A 21,557-nucleotide genomic window follows, 5' to 3' on the forward strand; every position below is an offset into this window, starting at 1 on the left:
AAACCTATTTTTGCAGATTAAAAACGCATTATTCTGGGATGTGCTTTCATTTTTAAGAACCATGTGTAACTGAATTACATCTGAAATATTTTTTTATTGAGCAAACTATAGACAGACGTCAATATTGCTTTCTTACCTTAATGAGATAAATCGAGTGCATGTAAGCCAAATGGTGCTAAAAGTTGTTTTACGTCCCAATTTCTCATGGCACTTGTGTCTAGTCTAGTCTAGGCCGACTTTTCCTTCTACTGTCTTTTCCCTGTTACTCATTAACTTATTACATACTGATGTCTGCTCCTTTAGCAGTAAACTAGACTACCTTACCATAGACTGTAGCTGGTGGACGCAAAGTTATATTACACACTTCTACAACCTACGAATAGCCTGTCTGCATTGGAGTCCCTGTAGTTAATAAACCTTATTATGTAACACGCCTGGGATTTTAAGGGGTTAATAAGGACACTGTTGGATACTGTGTGAAAGTGTTGAGCTGCTAGCGAGCAATGATGGGTTAAAAGGAAGGGCTGAGAACCCCCTGCTGGAAAAATAATACTCCACAGTTTTCTACAGAGACGGCCATGCCAAGATAAAACAGACAGCACAAAACTGCAGCATTTAAACACAGTAAAAACACTTTTATAAGTGCTGACTTGCTTTCTCACTAGCGAAGATGAAAAGTCAATTTGCTTCCAGTTTTAAAGTCTTACAAACTTTTATTAATAGATAATTCATCAACATTATCAAAGAAAAAAAATGCATGGTGTAAAATCTTTGGTACCTCCAAAATGTGTAAATTACCTTTTTATTTTTTGGCTACTATGAAAAAGAATTAAAATGCTTCACTAATAAGATGAATGATGTTCCTGTAGCTGATTGAAACTAACCAGATTGAAAATGACAAAGATGAATTTGCCAACATGCTAACTTGATTATATATCAAAATGCACATCTGATCTATACCTAAAGGACATCTGATCTACAACTGAAGTACATCTTATATGAAATTAATAACGCTCTAAATTACATGCTGAACTACATGCATTACGTCTAAACTACTCTAACATGATCTTTCACATGCATACAAAACAAATGTTATTTGAAATTGAAATTGAAAAATCCAATTCAACCTAATGAGAAATTGTATTTTTGTCAATATAGATAAATGTACAATATTCTGTGAAGACTGGTCAACATCACAACAGTTGCTATGAACTAATGCTTTTGTCGGTGGAGGATGGATAGGTCAGTTCTGCCTAAAACTGTTTATCTTGTCCAAATGAAAAAGCTGGGGCTAGGTGTCTTCTTTCCGGACTGGCTTTTCCATCCTGGATCTTGATTCCAGCGTTTTGCCCAAAGCACCGGCACACCTACATGAATGATTAATGAGGAGAGAACAATTTCAGCCAAGCAAAACTCTCCACCAAGCTATTTATACCACGCCCCGCTCGCAAACTGCTATCCAGGTCAGCAAACCCTCCATGTCTCTCTCTTTTCTGCTCTGCGCTTAGCGTGTGTTTGCGTTGTACTAGAGGGAAAAGCCAGGTTCTGTAAATATTGCTCTTCTAAATCCTTTGGTGCACTTTCTCCTAAATATTTTAGACCAAACTAATACCTATTGATCCAAAGCGTAGAGAAAGTACAAATTGTTCATGTCCTGTTCCACTTGTTAGGCTCTAAAAGCTGCGGCCCAGTCTGTGAGGTCATGCTTTCAGTGTGGTTTAAAACTGTATCTGGTTCTCTCGCGTAGATGGCCCAGATTAAGGCGACCGCTGTTGTGAACTTATAATCCATCAATGGTGTTCTCTCTGTCCCTCTCTCTTTCTCTCTTCTGTTCTGTCTCTTTGTGCATCCCTCTGTCTGAGCGTGCGTTCCGGCTGTGCTCCTGCTTTGCTGTGCGTGGTGTGTGTGTTGTGTGTGAACCCCCTTTCCTCCAGCCCAGCACCCTCCACTCTCAGCTCAGTCATGAGAGCGGAGCTTCAGCAGTAGCTACAGTGAACCAAAGAGCAGCTGGTGTTGACAGCCTTAAATGTTCTGAAAATAGCTCGTTCATGAAAGGCAGATTTAATGACATGTCAGTCTTCAATGGAACACGTTTTTCAGGGAGCCATGGCAAGACACTTTAACCTCCCATGCAGTTCTCCATGTAACAGCTGCAGACAGGAGAGCAACCAAACCAGCCGCTTTCTCTTAAAGATGTTTGAATAACCAGAAAGCAGTTTCTTCTCAGATCTAAAAGGAAAGATAATTAATATTCCTAATAATTACGTAGAATTTGTGTTTGGTTTCTCTCCTGTTGGACACCAGGACAGCCTTGTGCTTCTCCATACTGTTACCTTGTTTAACCTTACTTAACATATCACTCATACAGGTACGGGTACGTTCAGTAAGCAAAACACTGCACATTCTTACACAAGCATTCTTTCATGGGAGCTTTCTAAAATAAGGACTAATACCTTAATAAACACAGAATGGATACTGATGGATTTTGTTATAAACCAGTGTGCAAAGCTTTGCCTATTGAACACAACCTAGATCACGTTCTTGGGTGAAAAGTGGGCTACCCTACTTCACCCCTCTCCTTTCTTTAAAATTCACTACTGTCGTTTCTGTAACAAAAGAAATGGTCTGCATGTGGGCCCCTCATAACTCAGCTCTTTCTTTTCTTTTCTGCATTTTCTTTCCTTTCCTTTCCTTTCTTCTTCTGCTCTCCTCTCTTTTTTCTTTGTTATTTTGTTGTTTTTTCTGCATTGTAGCTAAACTAAGATTTTCCATGCATGAGGGCAGTGCTAACACTCATAGCAGGACTATGGCTGCTGACGCCAAGCTGCAAAAATGCATGAGGAGAGCGCGGGGCCTACAGCAGCGCATGCAGCAACAGCCAGAGCAGCCGCAGGAGCCCAGCCGCCCACAGGGGGCCTCCAGGTACCACTACTGTCTCCCCTGTGTGTCCGGCTTACTGCCTGTCCAGAAATACTCAGCCATGCTCCCCTCTGTCTGACAGTGTGTTTTAACTTGATAACAGTTTACACAATTTTCCTCTCATCCCAAATGTATGTGATTATGTAGACATACATTTTGCAAAATGCTAATTAAAGTTCATTACCTGTTAGTTACATTAGTTGTGTAGCTCCAGTGAATAAGCAAAATTAAGACACCGAACATGTCTTGGTTGATTGACTACATTTGGGCTAAGAGGATAACAATGTAAATTATATTTTTGCCAAAGTATTACTTTGGAAGAGAGGCACTGTTTGTACTCCTATATTAGGGAATTGTGTTCCCTGAATTGTGTGCTGTTATTACTGTTGTTATGTTGTTTGTGTCTGTGCTAACTGAAAGGGGCATTCCGGGCTTAAACGAAAGCATAACACTTTATTTGTCATGTTACACAGTATTCTGTAGCCCAGCACTGTATCCCACAGCCTCTTCAGCTTGACGGTATTCACAGTTCACTAGTTCATGTTGCTTTCGTGTTTTTATTTATCAGTGTTCTCTCACCACAATACCCAGCATACATTAAGCAAACGCATCATACAGCCTTTGGGAATCCATTTGGTGTCAGCTGCTAGCCTAGCCACCAATGACTGACTGCTAGCCTAGCCACCAATCTCTAGGCTAATAAATACAATAAAGTTAGCATTAGTGTAACTCTGACTTCGGTCATCAAACAAAATCATAAGGAAAACTGTGACTCTTTGTTTAGCATGAAATAGACACCAGAGAGGAGTTTTTTCCCTTTTAGCCAGAGAAAAGAAGCTAAACCAAGGCAAGGAATCTAGATAGCCAGTTACCTCCTTGATAGCAGGTAGATAGTGGACCACTGTTGGCCTGCTGATGGCAAAGCTGGCGGTCCACTGGTGTTTTGCTCAGTGTTTTCCAGGAGGTCCACGAGTGGTTAAGCAGAATATTAGACAAAATTCCACTTATCATTGCTCATTTTCCACTCCAATCCAGTCCAATTTACTTATTTTTTCTTCCTTCCTTTCTTTAGTTATACTTTGTAAATTAGTTTAGTAAATAATTTTAATCCAGTACAGTGTCAGCAACAGCATTTTCTATAAAATCATTTTTATCAGGCCTAGTCATTCATTTTTTCTCTCAGTAGTTTGTAATATTTGTCTTAGTTTATTTTCCTAAATAAAAGTCTCTGTGCATTTTAAACCTCTTAGGTGTATGCAGGACAGTAATCTGGGTGGTCCGAGGGTGGATCAGCAGTGGCAAACAGTCAGTGGGGGGCCTACCTTATCAAGCCAGCAGACCGATATACGCTCGCTATCTTGGCTTGCTAACTTTATCTTTTAGCTCATTGCATTTCTCATCTGATCATGTCATTTCTGTTGTTTAAGTAATCCATTCTCTCCACTAGTACAGTTACTACAGTTATACAGCTGCAATAAGTCACATTAGCTATCCTTCTGCATTCACCAGCTAAAAAAAAACAGCTCCCCGAAAATCCAGAAATCCACCCCAAAGCAATTGCAGAGTTTCAAAAGGTTCTTCCACCTTCCTCCCATCAAAAGAGGGTGTTCTGAGTATTTAAACTAGAAAATCTCTGTGAACGAGACTACTGTGGCACAACTGTAGGATGTGAGTAAGCATATTTAAATCGGATGTAGCATGGGTTTATGTTTCATTTTGTCCCTTGACCCTGGAATGTCCCTTTAAATCCTCAATAGAGATTAGTAACATCTGGTAAAAATGGCTAAAATTATCCTTTGTGATTACATTACATTTTACTAATGAGTGTGAGATGAGTTTGCTTCTTCATCTCTTTTATGGCTTTTTTTTTAAGATATTACCTACGTAAGATAAAGGTAAACATGTGTGATGAAGTCTATAAGCTATAAGTAGAGGTCAGCCACCCACGTTGCAAACACAGCCAAGCCAGAGGACAGCGCATCACTTTTTGTTCAGAGACTGCTTTCACTCTAGCTCTGTACTTAAGGAACTGTGCTTGCTGGCACTCTTGTCAGGTGTAGTCCCTGGACAGGAGAACTGGGGCTGCAGGCAGTTGGGGGGGCGCTGCAGTTTGGTCAATGGATTGCGGTTATTTTGCTCCTCACTTTTTTCCTTTCTCATTCCTCACAATCGATTAGAAGTGCTCATGTGATGTATGGCCTGACCTGACTGAAGCCCCCTGGGTAATTACCTAACGTGCTGCTTGAGGAGTATTTACAGGGAGCCAGTGCGCTAGCACATTCATCAGGAATGTTTACTCTCATACTTCCCAACTTCCCCCATCAACTCCCGCTTTCCACATGCTATGGAGCGTGCGGACAGCAGGCGCCGCCCTCATAGTCCACTAGCACACTTCTGAATGGATGTCCTTTGCTTGCTTCAATGGGATTATGGCTGTTCATCTTTGTCATGCTCCTTTGTCTTTCTCTCACAGAGGAAAATGGGTCTTCATATAGGGATATAAATGTATGCATATCTTACTAACATTATGCACATACAGTCAACATTAAATGCGTTTTGACTGATGATGATGGGAAAGGGTTCAGTGGAGAACTGTGACTCTCAGGATTAGTCCTTTAGTTTGGGTCATAAATGTCTGTTGAAAGGGGGGTTAAAAATATGTCAGTAACACTAATTTCTGCAAGCACCCCAGGAGATTTTAGAAGTAACTTAGTAGTGATGCACATTAACATTTTTTGGCCGTTCTAGACATTTGAAGCATGTAAAGCCTGTATTTGAAGACTGTAACAGACATTAACATATATTTTACCTTGCATGCAGCAGTTTTACAATGTTTCCTTTAGTGACTTCCCTGGTATAGAGCTGCTGCTGTTTTCCATTTCTGACTAAAACGCATTGGTTAGACTCCTCACAGTCAGTGACATATCTAGGACTTCCAAAAGGCCTTGAACGATGTCTTTTCTTATTAACTTGGTCCTACCCTTTGGAAATCAAAACATGGTTGGTTGATTCCACTGTAACTTGCTGATTATCTTGGTAGTTAATCTAATGTGTAAGGCCTTCAGTTCAGCTCCTGAAGTCCTAACCTGTAAAAGTGCTAGCTTGGCTGTATCCATGTGTATACCGCAGAGAAAAAAAACGTGAAAAAAAAACGTGAGTGGCCAATTTCCTGGCAACCTTTTCAAGAATTTAAACCTTTTTATTTCCAAAACTTAACAATGAAATAAGAGTGTTACTACAATACTTGCATAATAACACCAAGCATGACGATTCTACTAAACAAAACAGAACCAAACATTACAGACATGTAATTTTTATTTCACTGAAATCATTAGGCTTTCTCTGTAGGCGCAGAAGGCCCTGAGGGTTCCCTACTGCTACAATTTTGACTTATACAGATACCAAGTGTGTCACAGTTCACATAACTCAGAATGATATGACAGAACATTTATTGTTGGCTGAACACAGCAAATTTAGTCTCTTTCAGTGCAAAGCTCTAAAATTGTTTACGAATCAAATAAGTAACAAAATAATGTAATTACGGTTATTCAGCATCTTGTAATTGTAAGATGAAGAGTGAGATAAGGACAATAGATTCTACAGTATAACCTACCATTCATTACACTCTGTTTAAATCAAGGTTATACCCTTTGTTGATTGTTTCTAGGAGGTCACATATTACTGAATAGGTCTTTGGCCATTAAATCTAAGTCTAATTAGTATACAGAATTTGAATGAATAATGAAAAGCATTCAACTTTCAATACATCGTGCAATAGTCAGAAAAAAAATCACGATTGTGAAGAGTTCCTGTGTTTGGATCTGCTGGTGTTGCTGAGTCCTTTCATCTCAATCTCGTATTAGATGAAGACGTATATGGCAATTATGTACTGCAGGCCATTTTGTGGGTAGCGGTGCAGGATGGGAGTGCAGATGAATGTCCTGCACTCCTGTTTTGGGGCTGAATTTAGAGACTGTTTAATAAAATCATGTTAAATGGAGCTTATGGGCTTATTTATTGCTACTGTAACTCTTCTGGTTTATGCAATGGCTCTGAAAATGATGTCAAGGTCATACAGTGAATCAAGTGCTGAAGGCACATGGAGTTAGACTGTGTAAGTGTGTGTGGGTACGTGTGTTTCTATGTGCATGTTGTATGAAAAGTAGTTCATGACTAGAGGAGAAACTGACCTGAATCTCCTTCAGCTTGGTCTCTTGATGACATTGCGCCTTTTAAAGTGCCCTTGAAAGCATTCTTATTACAGTAAACTAGTATGGGAAAATGGGTTTCATCAGTGACCCTTTTCACATCAAGGTCTAAAAGGGATTACAGCATGCTAATTATGAATATATCCTACAAATGTTAAGTGTGTTCTAAATTTCCAGGATGATGGAAAGTTAAAAGAATTATGTGTTTGTTTGGTATGGTTTAAAGGCTGCATTTTGTAAGATAATTTTCTATATTTAGTTTTTTATCACTTTAAAATATTGTCCTTTAGAATAATACTTACTGATCCTGACCATCACCAATCAGTATAAAATGCACTGAAGTTTGGGGAAGATTTTTGATTTTCGCTGTTTATTTTTAATGAGGTATGGAAAAAATACCTGGCAAGTTTTTATTATCATAAAACAGCTCTTCACTAAAACTTTGGGTGTGATTTGCACTGCCCAGCTTTGTATTCATCCAAGTGTCTTCTTTGGTATGAACAGCAAGTTTTGCTGTTAAAAGCTCAAATTAAAAATCTTTTGCCTCATGACTGGTTTAAACAGCTGAAAGCTTTGATTGCTAATGAATCACAACAAGACAACGTAATATGTGAGGTTTGGTACTGTCCTACAGCACTGTCGCTGATATTGTCACAAATATTTATATGTGATATTCTTTTGATCTAATTAAACCTTCTTAAGGCCAGATTTGCTAAACGTTTGCAGTGGCTTTAATGCATTTTGCACATGCAAAAGCACAGCTGATTTACCACTGTGTGTACTGAAGCCCTTTCTGCACATGCACACAAGGGCCCAACTGAGCTTCAGTTTTTAGCACACCTGAATTCATGAATATGTATTTTAGGGCATGCATAAAAATAGGGGAGGACATTGAACAAATTAACCACCACAAGTGATTTACTAATGTGAACTGACTGGAAACATTTTGTGTTTTTAAGGGCAAGGAGAAGGAGGTGCAAAAACTGAAAATAGAGAAAAGACAGATTTGTTGTTACCCAGTATGATCATTAGAGTGAGGCATTATAGGGAGTACATATGTAATCTGTAGGCAGCACATATAAATTATAATGTTTTAATAAAAAAAGTCAAAAGACAACTAAAAAATTGCACATCGTTCATCTGTGTTTGTTTTAGTGAGTTTAATTGTTATTTTCTTCACACTGATTTTCCCAAAGTCACCTCCTCTATCAGAACTTCCAGTTCTTTTAGAGATTTTCACCTTTGAATGTCTTTGGCTGGCTGTAATGCAGTCTGTGTGGATTTGTGTCTTAGCGCCTCCATAATTCAAGTGAGTTCAGTTTAGTTTGCGTGTGATGTCATTTAGTAAATCAGTCATAAACTAGAGCTGCCTGCAGGTTTTATGTACTCCTTAGTAAATCTGAATTAAAGTGGATAATATGTTAGCATTGCAAACCAACAAAGTAAACATGCAATGTGAATTCGTAAACATACTAAATTGTAAAAAACAGTTTGAAAAGTCAGGTGTCTCCAAAGCCTTTAGTGGTCAGTGTAAAGGCCACTGCTTAGAATCTTACAGAATGCAGCCTTTGTGCTTGAATTAATTTTAAAGTTCGACTTGAGGCAACAGTATTTTCTCAGGAGTCTGACCACAGCCCTCTTTTTGCAGTGAACAGCCTGGCCCGGTCCAAATACTGCTGACAGACAATCCAGAAGAGGTGTGGGAAGCCAGTCAGGACGCTGCCCTCGGCCTGCCACCTCCTGCCCAGATGAAGCCGCCCCCCTCTAATTTGCTCTCTGCGTTGAACTGCCCATCGCTTGGCGGTCCCCACCCTTCTGCACCTCACACACGCCCTCAAGACCCCACCCAAAGCAGTGACTGGTCATTGCAGAAAGAGGAGGAATGGGGGGGCATTAGATTGTCAGATGTTCTGCAGGCCTCAGGGGTGCGGATCAGGCCCATCCGGAAACACTTGGCCATCTCCCTGCCCTCTCTGCCTCTAGACTTCTGGGGGCTTTTGGGTGAGGATAGAGAGATGTCCCAGCAGCAGCAGCCCCCACCTCCACCTTCCTCCTCTCCTTCTTCCTCCCCTGCCCCACCACTGTGGAGGAGCACCTCTCATAGCCCAGACTGGAGCTCCCATCCAAGGGTAGCATCCAACCCACAGTCTGCATCTTCCCAGCCTGAGACAGGACAGGAGCATCCCCGAGCCCCGATATGGCAGCCCTTACGCAACCCACCCTTACCCCACTCGTCTGTTCCATCCCACTCTAGCTCCAGGCAGGCCCCTGCTGCTGCTCCAGCTCGTCATTGGTCTTCTTGGAGCCTGGACCGCCCTGATGCTGTGGTCACTCCCCATGAGACACCACCAGATCAGAGCCACCTCGTCACATCCTCTCAACACTCTCCTGGATGGCACATTCCTCCATGCAGCCCCCCACTGAGGAACAAGAGCATCCTCAAGCACCCTTTCTCCCAGCGGGACCTAAACCTGGAGGCTGAAGACCAGGAGCTTTCTGAGCTGGACTCACTGTACCAGGCCAGTCTGCAGGCAGGCCATGGCCCGAGCCGAGCCCTGCAGAGAGCCAGCTCTCCAGCCTCAGGGAAACCAGGTATACTGACCATACATTTTTAACATGACATTACAGATTTACCATCCTTAAGTGATAATTTTGTTAAAAATCTACAGTCTTCCTTTTACTCTAGAAGTACTTGCCAAGACATGGTGTTTTTTTTCTTGGTTTTCTGATCCTATATGACATACGTTATCTATAAAAATGAACAGAATAACAGACACCATTCAGGCTGCTAGTACTGCTTTTATCTATGCAACACTTCTTCATTTAAGTCAGTGTCAGAAATCACCAAGCAAGTCTGTTTGAGATTTCTTAATCAAACTTAGGGTACCAAAGTACACAAAGGATCATGCGTGTACTATTATTTGCTTGCCTTGCACAGTTCCTCCTGCGGCGCGGAAGCTGCTCTCTGGGGTGGGGCGCTCGCGGACCCCCACAGCTGAGCTGGAGAGAACTGCATTTGGACCACCAGGCTGTCGCAGTCCCACTGCACACCTGAATATGGTGAGAAATTCACAGATAATAATGCTATGTCCAGTGGGTTTGCATGCAAATATGTGTGGGAGCTGCTTCTGATATTAAGTGTGTATTTATTAAGTTTAATTCACTGAAGGACATTTTTAAAAGTCTCTTGAGCACTGGGGTCATTTATAAAATAACTGTCTTAAAGGCATAGTTACAGAATTTGTTCACTATGTTTATTTCTGTTTAGCTTTATGGGTTACTATCTTTTGCAGAATTGACTCTGAGAAAGTTTGTTTCTCAGCTGGTTTGAAGCTGTGGCTATCGGTGCTTGATGCGTTTGCCTCCTGTTTGGCCACTCTTTGCTGTGTCTTTCTGTAATTTTTTATAACTGTCTTTGTATCTTTTTATCTCTGAGAGTTTCACATATTCTTTGTTTCGTATCATTTGCGCACTGATGAATAAAGTAATGTATGTGTTTATTAAAGGGGCACTATCAGGGAAGACCAAATTTTCCTTTTTTTAAAACAAGATAATAGTATCTAAACAATGTTAAAATTATTAAGACATATCATTGTCTCCACAGTCCATACAGTCCATGTGTGTAAGCTAAGTGTTTTGAGGTCATCATGGTTGTGATGTCAAACATTTGATGACACATAACATGAACACATTTACAGTTAGCTCCATGATTATTGATACCCTTGTTAAAGATGCAGAAAAAAGATTTATAACAAAAATGTCTTTTTTTGTCATGAAGAAATAAAGCTTCTTTTGCCAGGTTAATTGTTTGACAAAATGAGAAAAAAAACTTTTAATTGAAATAATTTTAGTCTAAGAATATAAAAACCCTCATCCAATATACTTTTAACAAAACCACACATCACAATTTTTGCCACCCCTTGAAATTCTTATTAACAATATGTAACTGAAGCATTCACATTTACATTTATTTTTTTAAGTCCATCCACACTGTCAGAAAAAAGGGTACTGTGCAGGTACATTTTTCATTCATCAAGATGCAGACAATGTAAATGTACCCTCAAAGCTACAACAATGGTTTTGAGGTCCACCTGGGTACTTTAAATATGTTTTTCGCAGGGGAAAGTACATATTTGTACCTTTTCATAACCTAACATAATGTAAAATAAAAAGGATAAAGACAAGGCAAGATAGATAACATAATTGCAAAGGGTTGTGGTATGGTATTGTTCCCCAACTAAAGGTGCTGAAGGTAATGAAGATGTACCTTTGTACCACCCCATTGACAGTTTAGTACCTTTTTTGGAGAGTTCATGACTTTCTCTTATAAATACAAGGTGATAAAGAGATCAAATTTCATTTAGTCATTCATCAGCATGGAGAGGATTAGAAAATATACAAATGAAATGTGACAGAAATGTGCTGACCTTTATAAATCAGGCAATAATTAAGGAGTTGAAAACAGCTGGAGCTGTAGTGAATCTGTCTCTAACAGGGCACAGCTGTATTTTGCCTCCATGCACAGTGAGGAGGCATATCTCCAAGGAGCATGGTTGGATCTTCCAGCAGGACAGTGATCCAAAATCCATACAAAAATAGTTAAATGGCCACAGAATCAAGCTTTTGACATGGCCATCACATTCCCAAGACCTAAACTCCACTCAACAACCTGCAGAGTGAGCTGAAGGGTCCAAAAGAGAAGACCTAGGACCCTGAAGTAACTAGAGAGATCCTGCTTGGAGTCCTTAGTCTGTTTTCTCCAATCTCATCAAGTATAGTAGGAGAACACTCATTGCTGTAATGTTGGCAAAGTGATATTTTCAGTGTGAAATTGAGCTAATTAGCCATTTTTTCATTACCTTTTTTACATATCATTACCAAACCTCCCAATAATTATGGAGCTGCCTGTACATAGGTGTCTCCATACAGCCTACAGCTGTCTAGCACGCCCTTTCACACTGATGATACAAGAAGTGTTGTAGCTGTAGAGAGACTGTAGCAGAGATGTTATAGCAGAGGATATGGGAGATACAGTTAAATATTTTGCTGTTCTTGGCTTTATGGCAGAGAATGAATCCTTGCATAGCCTTTCAAAGTATGCAGACACGTGAAATGAGTGGCTCTCATCTCTCTGAAGATTTTAGTCATAACAGTTCATTCCATACATTTTGGCCAGGACTGCTTTTTGAATGAGGCACAAGACGAGACAGCCAATCAGAAAAGAGGCCTTTTACATATCTCAGTCTCAAAGGCACAGTAATAGAAACACCTTATTTAATTTTCTGGGATGAAGAGACATTTGATAAATGGTCATGTAAATCTTCATTTTGACTGTTGGCAAATATAACCACACAAATGTTACAAGTGGACCTTAGGGGGAAAATGTTGAATATGGAACCTTTAATGTAATATCTCTGTGTGGTTGTTGTGTATGTTTACTCTGTTTGTTCTTTGTAGCCACCCTCAGTGGCAGATCAGGAGCAGTATGATGCTGACCACCTGCGCCACATTGCTCGTAGCCTGAGCGGGACCACCATTGGACGACGGCAGGACCGCCTTGCTGTCTCCCGCAGCTTTGTAAGTACCACGGTCTCTCTCTCTCACACATACGCTCAGTATAACAAACCTGAATCCTTAATTTATGTTCCACATAAGTCACCTCACATATGAAACATTCACCACCACTAATTGGAACTGTCTACTAGGAATTGAACCGCAGCCTGTTCATTAGAGTAGCTCAGCTCTAGCCTTTGAAGCCTGGACTTAGAGTAGCTCATTAATGGCAAAGATAAAGAGGAGGTTAGCACCGGAGCTAAAATGGGCCTGGTGGTGATGGGCTAGCAGAAGTACTAAGGGAGGGTGGGGGGGGAATTGAATATGTGCCCCAGAAATCTGACCGCAATGCTGCCACTGCCGCATGAGACTGACCGCAAACGCACACCTACTCCCACTTTAGCCTGATCCATGTGTGCTGGCTGTTCCCTGTCAATCACTGCGCAGCTTTGCTTCATCACACTTACACACCTTCATATACTGTACCTACACTGCCATTCAAAAGTTTGGAGTCAGTGTTTTCAATAATATGAAATCAAATTTAATTGCACTAATTGTATAAAATGATTCTAATGTGCTAGTCCTGTTCACAGGTTTAAAATACTTAGTAGGAAGCTAGCGAAAGAAAAGAAAAATCTATCTGGATTAATGAAAAAAGCCGTACATCACATGTGTATAATTCTAAAATGAGTGAGAAGTTCAGATTTATAAATGAATATCCAGAATGTCTCTGTTTCAAGTGGTGATCAAAACTTGAGGCAGATAATTAGACAAAAATTACATTAATTAACAATATATTATTTATCAGTTAATAAACTTCTTTTTCTTCCCAACATGAAGTGAATAAAACAAAGGTACCTTTTGATATCTATTTTATTATATTTAAATCCACACTGCACAAATTATTACATTATAAAAAAAAATTACAAGGATTATTAAATGACAAGTGTTTTCAGACTTTCAGACTGTTTTTCAAAGGACAAACGTGTCGCGCTAAAGCAGTGACTAAACTCCTCAACAAAAATAAACACATACGCAGAAGCGGTTATTCTTGAGTGGTCAAATGCCTGTAAAGATTCCTGATCGGTGCAAAAAATCAGTTTATATGTCCAACACATAACCCTCTATCACATATACGCATTATAAGAGCAATTTAAAAAAACATTTGATTAATTTTTCTTGCGCAAAATAGACTTGATCATTAAAATCTGACCGGAATGGGCTAACTGACTGGGCATTAATGCTAAATAAGCTAGATTTCCTAAATAAACAAAAACACAACAATAAAATTGTAATTCTGAATGAAAATTAAACAACAGCTGCAGTGTTCTCTGACGTAGCTGCATAAATGACACTTTGTTTGCTATTGGGTAAATTTATTCCACTGTTACACAAAATTATGTATTGGATACAGAGTTTAAAAAAATGAACTTCCCACTGTGAATCGTAACAGATTCAACTCATGTTTCTGAATGGATGAAACATGAAAACCTGTTTTTCTAATAGAAATTGTCTAGTACGTAATTGTCATGCAGAAGCTGCACCTTGCCAAAAAAGGGGTTTAAAACGCCCATCAAGAAATTGTGTGATTAAATATAAGCATTTAGTTAGTTCAAACTTTTCCCTTCATTATTAACCCTTTCATTGTCATTCAACATGCATCAAGTCATTGTAAAGAGAGGAAAATGGGTTTGTTACCCTAAGGCAACTTTATGCAATAGAGGGTTAAAGTACCTGCTGTGATGACTGATAGATTAAATTTCCTGCAGTCATGCAAGTTTTCGTAGTTGGTGAGTTGTGACATTTTCACATGACAACTGAAAATGATATGAATTCTTTTTTTAATATGACGATTTGGTCCCCACTATTGCATATCTCACTCTCAACAGCATCCAGCATTGTTTGACTCGGCTGGTACTGAGTACATACTGTGACTAATCGGTAGACAGTATGAGCTTTCCATCCGCTGCCTCATCACACACAAACACACATACACACACACTCTGTCAGCACCTTCCACTGATCACCATCTCGCTGAGTCATACTGCCATCCTGTGTCCACTTGCTGTAACTGTCAATTGGAACGAGCCCAGGGTCTGCTCATGCCTAAAGTATGTCTTAATGAAGACAGGTCCTTTCCATGTGTTGAAGTTTTAACTCCCCCTCTCTCCCTCTCTTCCCTTCCCTTCTCTCTCTTTTTTCTCTCTCTTATTTATGGCTGCTTGCATGTGTGTATGCTTTGAATGCAAAGCTGGGGGATACCATGGTCACATCATGTCACATTTCCCCTCAGTTTTCTTACTCACATAATCCTCCTGTGTGTCCATCAGCCCATCATGCCTTCCATCCGCACCATCTGCATCCTTCTGCCTCTCCACTGCCTGTCCCCCAGCAGCCTGGGCTTTGTGTGGATGTCGCAGGTAAAACTGGCCCCAGCCCTCCACCTTCATGAGCTTCAAAAGCTACGAAACCATTTATGTACCACTCCTGCTGCTTTCAGCTTTCTACCGTTCATGTTCTTGCTTTGGGCCTGGGTGCCAGCAGTCTTGTCCTAGTGCTGGGCGATATGTCATATATACTGGTATACTGGTATTGGTGTACAGATATAGACAATTTTTAGTTTCAGTGGTATTGATGGATTAAACCAAACGCCATTACCTGAGTTTAGTTTGTTTTGAACATACATAAAAGCAACATAAATATCAAGATTATTTTCTAAAAATCTGGTTAACTAGTTAAATTTATAATGCTGCATAAGGCTACCTACAACATTATTTTAAGAGAAGCAGCACTGAACAAAACAAGCTATGTCAAGTTTCTAAGACATTCTTTTAATAGAGCATCTGTGCTCAGAAAGCTTGGGCTCATTAACTTTACTAATGCAGACTCAAATGTTTTTTGATACCGTGATACTGTGATGTATTCAGAAAATATTTAGATATTGAATTTTCATGATACCACCCAGCACTATCTTCTCCAAAAGTGTCTATTTTACGGTGTGCCTCTTTTTCATTTCGCTTATTTGTTTATGTTGTGTATGGCCGTGAAAGGAATTATGCTTTTGTTGTGTTTTTTTGGATTGATTTGGATCCTGTCCTTCACACTCCACCGTCCCTCCCCCTGCAGGACGTGTCCAGAGGGTCCCCGAGCTTCTGGCTGTGTTTGACCGGCGTCAAGCTCTCTCCGGCAGGCAGCGCTACGGTCCATCACTGAACCGTGGCAGCCAAATGTCACGGGTGTCCTGGGCCACGACATCCTTGGGGGCCAGACTTCTTCGCCCCTGGGACAGTCTATCAGCACTGGACTGGCCAACGACGGGAACGGGACAGGCCAAGTCCTCCAGGACTGAAGCTCCTCCCCAGCCGCATCTACACCATCCCTGCAATCTTCTCCCAGGCCCAAAGGGGGTCTACTACTCCCCCAGCTCCTCGCTACACTAAACCCTTGGAGAATTAGCAGCAGTCCTGGAGGAATGTACCCCTGATCACACAAGCCACAGCTACAGCTCCATTACTGCTTTGCAGGTCAAAATGATGGGCTCCTATCATCTCTATTACTCCTGTGTCTTCCTTGCTGCTGTCTTTTTAATTTTTTTTTTTTTTGGTGGGCTGCTCTGCCCTCTCTCCCTAGTCATGCATAATGAATCTGGGACAGCCTCCTCCTTTGGTTCCTCTCCCTCTGCTTCTGTCCTGCACAGCGGTGTGTTAAAAAGCTTTCCCCTCCTGGCCAATGCTGGCTGCTCTGCCCCCACAGCATGGCGAAGGAAGGAACAGAGCCGAACTCTTTCATCTGTCAGTGCGGTGTCGGATAGCCTGATAGAGTGTGTGTGTGTCATTAGCAGGGGTCAGGCTAACAGCATGCTGTGGTACAGGAAAGGCTCCGAAACTCAGAAACCTCCCGCAGCGGGCCGTCCCACCCCGAGCACTTAACTTAATTAAACGCGCTGTGTGGAGCTGCAGAGCCAGCGAGAGCCAGTGGCATTGTGGCTAACTTTTTAATATTGGTGAGTTCCATTTAGCCTCATCATAGCAGACATGATTAACATGAGTGGGTGAGTGTGCGGATGTGTGTGTGTGTGTGTGTGTTTTGGGTGGGGGGGCATGTCCTCATCATTCTCCAATGAAAAAAAAACAGAAACAAGACATCACTCTGGTCTCTGCCCTACAAAACCCTGCATAGCCCATTCAGTCCTTTTCAGATGATTCTTTTCTTTTCTTCCACTCTGTTGTTTTAGAAAGAAACTTCTATTTTGTAGGGTGATGGGTAAGTAGTGTATAGCTTGTACTGATTTATCAACTAAGTACTTACTTAATAGACCCTGTAAAAAGAGCAAAATGGAAAGGAGCTGTACTTTTTTGTATGTCTTTATCTCTCAGCTCTGGTGCTCTGTCAGAGCAGGCATGTGCGTGTGCAGCCCTGGCGTGGAGCGTGGACGGGACTAACTTAACCTTTTCTTCCTCTTGTATGGGCATTCCCTGTAGCACATACCTGTTTTATGTCTAGTGTTACAGGCAAAGACTGCTTTACTTGTTGTGACTGAATATACACTAATAAATGAATTTATTGTGAAAGTACGAAATACTTAAGAAATATCCAGAGGAATGGAGAAACTCTGTGTTATGACGTTATGGAATGTTAATAAATTTTAGTGGTTCTAATTATCTGCATTAAGACGAGTATAGTACACTTCAGAAGTGTAAAGCTGGAGTCAACTGCTATTTTAATTCTATTGACAGTTCTCCCATTTGTACAGGGAGATATGCCAAGTTAAGCTTTCTTTTTATTTCTTTTGTAACCTGCAGTGACACTGATAACGTAGCTATGAGGCTGAGACATGCATTTGAAAGGTAACAGAAAGTAGTCGGTACTTCTGGCCTATGGAAGGGACATAGTCATTCCATGTAGTTTTACATGTCTTTGGAACCTTGCTTTAGAAATCAGCATTTGAAAGGTCACCTTATAAGCCAAACTAGTTAAGTAGTGTTTGGCCATAAAAGCTACTAAATGAAATCAAAATAACTTTATGAACAATTTATGAGCATTTTGCACATGAAGGACTAGTTTATGCTCTAAGCATATGGTTATACATACAAATAAATAATTATTGACATATTGTAACCGAGATTGATCACATAGTAGTTTGATTATCTAACACATTCTTAATCTTATTGTGATATGTATTATTTTTGCATTGAAAAAGAAATGATCAGTGGTTGATTTAAAATGGTAGATTCCTTTTTTCCACTTCATTCACTTTATTTAACTTTGTCTCAACCAAAGATTGGCACTAACACAAAGATACCCCGTGTTACTATTTTTTTAATCTGTCTTATCATCTAAAGGATGTTTCAGAATGTAGCAGTGGTGGCGCACGAGTATGCTATGCAACAAAACGCACTCTCCTGAACCAGCAAAGAGTCATACTGGGAAAACCCAAGTTTTTTTTTTTTGTTTGTTTGTTTGTTTTTTACATGTACCTAATTTTCCTTTTGACTGAGGAAGAAAGTAATTCCTTGCTAAATTGTCAAATATGTACATATTAATGTCTGTACAAATAACAGCCTTTGAATGCTAGCTGTAGCCAGAGAGAGATGGATTTCTTGAAGATGAAACTGCATTTCAGTGGTTTTCCTGTTTGGGACTCATTTGTAAATGCTTGGGGCCGAGGAACTTGTATTTTTGCAATAAAGTTATTACCAATGCACTCCAGCAGGGGCGCTGCACAACCGCCTATGTGCTCTGTGTGTGTGCTGTTTTCATTGCTACTGTTTTTGCCATTTTTATCAGCACATCTTCCTTAAAACAGCCTCATCTACCTTTTTCAGATACTGTAATAATAGTATTAATACTAAATAATAGTACAGTGATGCTGTAATAATAGTAATACCACTTCTTAGTTTTCAGAACATTTCATTTTAGATGTGATCATGTGTTGATGTAATATATTACAATATGAGAAAAACTGCATATGCACCCTTACAAAGGGCTCAAGTTTTCTTTGGGTTATACAGTATTGTGCAAAACTCAGAGATCACCTTTAATTTATTTAATTTCCATTCTAAATGGCACAAATTATTCACTTTGGCTTTATTATAGGTTCCATCCTTGAAGGAGACTTACTTTCAGTTTTTCAAAGAAATCAGCTGGGATATTTTTCCTGACCATCAAAGTTCAGTCTTAGCAGTTGGTTGCATTTTCTGTGTCTACAATCCAAGTAATCCCAAACACATTCAGTGAAGTTGAAGTCTGGATTCTGGAGTGACCACTCCCTTGTTCTGAGAACACCAGCAGCTTCTTTGTTTAGACTCATATGTGCATAAAACCTCACTCCACATCTCAGATGTCCAGTTTGGGTGTTCTAGTGACATTTTTCTTCCTTTTTGTCTGTTTCCTTTCCTCATTAACAGCTTCTTAACAGCTACACATCTTTTCAGACCCATAGTATTTAGTTTTCCAGGTGGAATGATGAACAGAAACACTAGTGGATTTTTTCAGATCTAAAGCGAGAATACTGCTTGGTTTTCTGCTATAAGACGAAAGCTTAAAGTGCTGTTCATCTGATGGTGACAGTTTTGGTGGTCTACCAGGTTTTGCGTGGTTGTTTGGAATCTAAATAATCTAATCATTTTTGAACTTCAGTAAGAGAAACTCTTTTTTCAATTATTTTCCTTTGACATTGCTTTGACCCTATGCAAGAGGATTATTTATTTGAATATCCTAAAAATTAATAACTTATACTTAATGGCTGTTTAAACTGGAAACTAAATAAATGAAGAGTGGTGTCTCACTTTCGCACATAACTGTATATAGATTAATGACAATTCAAAGAAACATTTAAATGCTTCTTTCTCTAAGATTGAACACCGGTGATTTGCTAAGATATATGTGGTTATATATGGTTCTTTAAATAACATTTAAACATACATAGTGTATAAACTCTTTTGCTAAGAGCGAAGGGTTGGAAATATTCTACAGTGTCACTAGTACTATTCTTATACCCAGCCACTGGTCTTCAGACCTTTCTGATACATAATGCCTGACTGATGCCAGCTGAAGTGGAAGAGCTCCACTTTGTGGTTATCTTTCCTTATTGCAACTTCCTCACATCTGGGGTAATGGTACCCTGGTGGCCACATATTCTCCATAAATCCTTTCTGTTCTCTGACAGAACACCTGGGGCAAAGTACTATATTATATATATATATATATGCTCTGTATTAATATTTTGTAACTTTTTTTAAATCACAAATATATGTGTTCACTGTACATAATGAGGTTCAGTTTGTGATACATTCTTTTTAATGTCACCAGCTAACAGGTGTGGTTTGGTAGGATCATGTAGGATGTTAGAATAATGCCTTCATCATACTCATTACATTAACATGGTTAAAATAACCTTAAGCCTGCATTGCAAGGAAAGCCTATTTTATTTGGAACCATCAGTAGAATTACACTGTACATAGGCATCTGACTGATGAGTTCTTTGTCTCTTGTTGCCCAAAGGTAGATTTTTGAAAGAGAAATTAGACCTATGGCAAAGCAATGAGAGCGCAGTTGGCAACGGAATGTAATGAAACTAGAAACGAATGGCAATATGAATAAGAAGTAAATTGCTTTAGTCAAACATAGAGTGCAGTCTGTAAGTAACTGGACAGTGTCGTAATTCTCCACTGAGGTTAAAGTGGAGAATTTTAACTTTAATTTGAAGCTGTTTAGATCTAAATTGGGCGAGCCACAGGAATCACAGCCCTTTTACACATAAGTAAAATGACGTGTGAACTAACTAGAGCTGATTCTAAGTGGGACATTTACATCTACAGACAGTTGTCTCTGAACATGGGGAGCAAAGAAGTGTTACTGGCCATCAGTTACACATTACGAAGCTAAAAAAGCTGAATAAATCAATCAGAGACATTGGCAAAACATGAAGTGTGTTTTAATACACTGGACTGACTTAAGCATTCCAGCCTCTACAGGAATATTACAGTATCCCACTTATAAAAGAATATTATAGCATTCCTTACATAAGAACCTCAGATGAGACATTGGAACCAGGTGTGAGAACCAGAAGATGAAACGAAAGTATATGAACATGTTACAATTTTATGCATTTTGTACTTTTACTTAAAGGTGTGCCACAAAAAAAGGGAATTTCACCAACTGATCAAAATTTCTGCGTAATACAATGGTCAAATTGTCTCAGTTGGTAAGTTTCTCAACAATGAAGCATTTCACATCTAACCACTCTGAATAGGCCTCACCTACCAATCCTAAGAAGAAATTTCGGTAAGACTTTCTATGAATGTCACCTTTGTAAGCATCTATAAACACATTCATAACATGTTATAATGCATTCATAAGGCATTATAAACATGGCTATAAATATTTATAAAAATGCATTATACGTTATAGCCATGCTTATTATGCATTATGAATTGTTAACATAATACATTATAAATACTGTTCATAACAAATTATAAGAGCTCATAAGTTGTATTTGTCCGCTCTAAGTAAAGTGAAGCATACTGTATTAAAGCCACCTCCAGTGTTAAGAGTGAGGCTGCAAGTTGAAGTATTTACTGAAGGATTTACTGAAACACTAAAACATACATAATAAAGCACTTTACAGGCTTCAAATGTGAGAGTTTAAACTAGTGCTGCCATCAGTGTTTTACCCAGTGTGGGAAGGTTAATGTACACCACTGTTAGCTTGGTATTTGTCTTTACTTTGCAGTCTCCAAGCTGGGACTAACTTCTCTGGCACTGAGAGTATAACATGTTATCAACACTACTTATAATGCATTATATTAACAATCCATAATGTATAATAAACATGGCTATAAAGTGTAATTCAGTGTAATTCATTTTTATAAATGT

At 39.5% G+C, this 21,557-nt stretch overlaps 2 protein-coding genes across 2 annotated transcripts in view; both read left to right on the forward strand.

The window, feature by feature from the left end:
- The window catches only part of LOC118809256 (inactive ubiquitin carboxyl-terminal hydrolase 54-like), a 131,595-nt gene extending 122,714 nt beyond the window's left edge, over positions 1–8,881 (forward strand). The window contains exon 15 of the mRNA XM_036572394.1: positions 8,776–8,881. Coding sequence (XP_036428287.1) covers positions 8,776–8,807 — 32 coding nt within the window. The 3' untranslated portion in view covers positions 8,808–8,881. The remainder of the gene's footprint in view (positions 1–8,775) is intronic.
- On the forward strand, positions 8,861–18,413 carry LOC118809257 (putative uncharacterized protein DDB_G0290521). Its single transcript, XM_036572395.1, has 4 exons — positions 8,861–9,719; positions 10,066–10,187; positions 12,585–12,704; positions 15,807–18,413. The coding sequence occupies exons 1-4, from the start codon at positions 8,876–8,878 to the stop codon at positions 15,891–15,893; spliced, it is 1,173 nt and encodes a 390-aa protein (XP_036428288.1). The 5' UTR covers positions 8,861–8,875; the 3' UTR covers positions 15,894–18,413.
- The last annotated feature ends 3,144 nt before the right edge of the window (positions 18,414–21,557 follow it).

The sequence above is a fragment of the Colossoma macropomum genome, unplaced genomic scaffold, assembly GCF_904425465.1.
Source record: "Colossoma macropomum unplaced genomic scaffold, Colossoma_macropomum, whole genome shotgun sequence".
Lineage (NCBI taxonomy): Eukaryota > Metazoa > Chordata > Actinopteri > Characiformes > Serrasalmidae > Colossoma > Colossoma macropomum.

Coding starts and splice junctions, on each gene's coding strand:
- LOC118809257 (XM_036572395.1), top strand. CDS start 8,876: ATGAAGCCGCCCCCCTCTAATTTGCTCTCTGCGTTGAACTGCCCATCG. Junction 9,720..10,065: donor TCCAGCCTCAGGGAAACCAG/GTATACTGACCA, acceptor TGCCTTGCACAG/TTCCTCCTGCGGCGCGGAAG. Junction 10,188..12,584: donor CCACTGCACACCTGAATATG/GTGAGAAATTCA, acceptor TGTTCTTTGTAG/CCACCCTCAGTGGCAGATCA.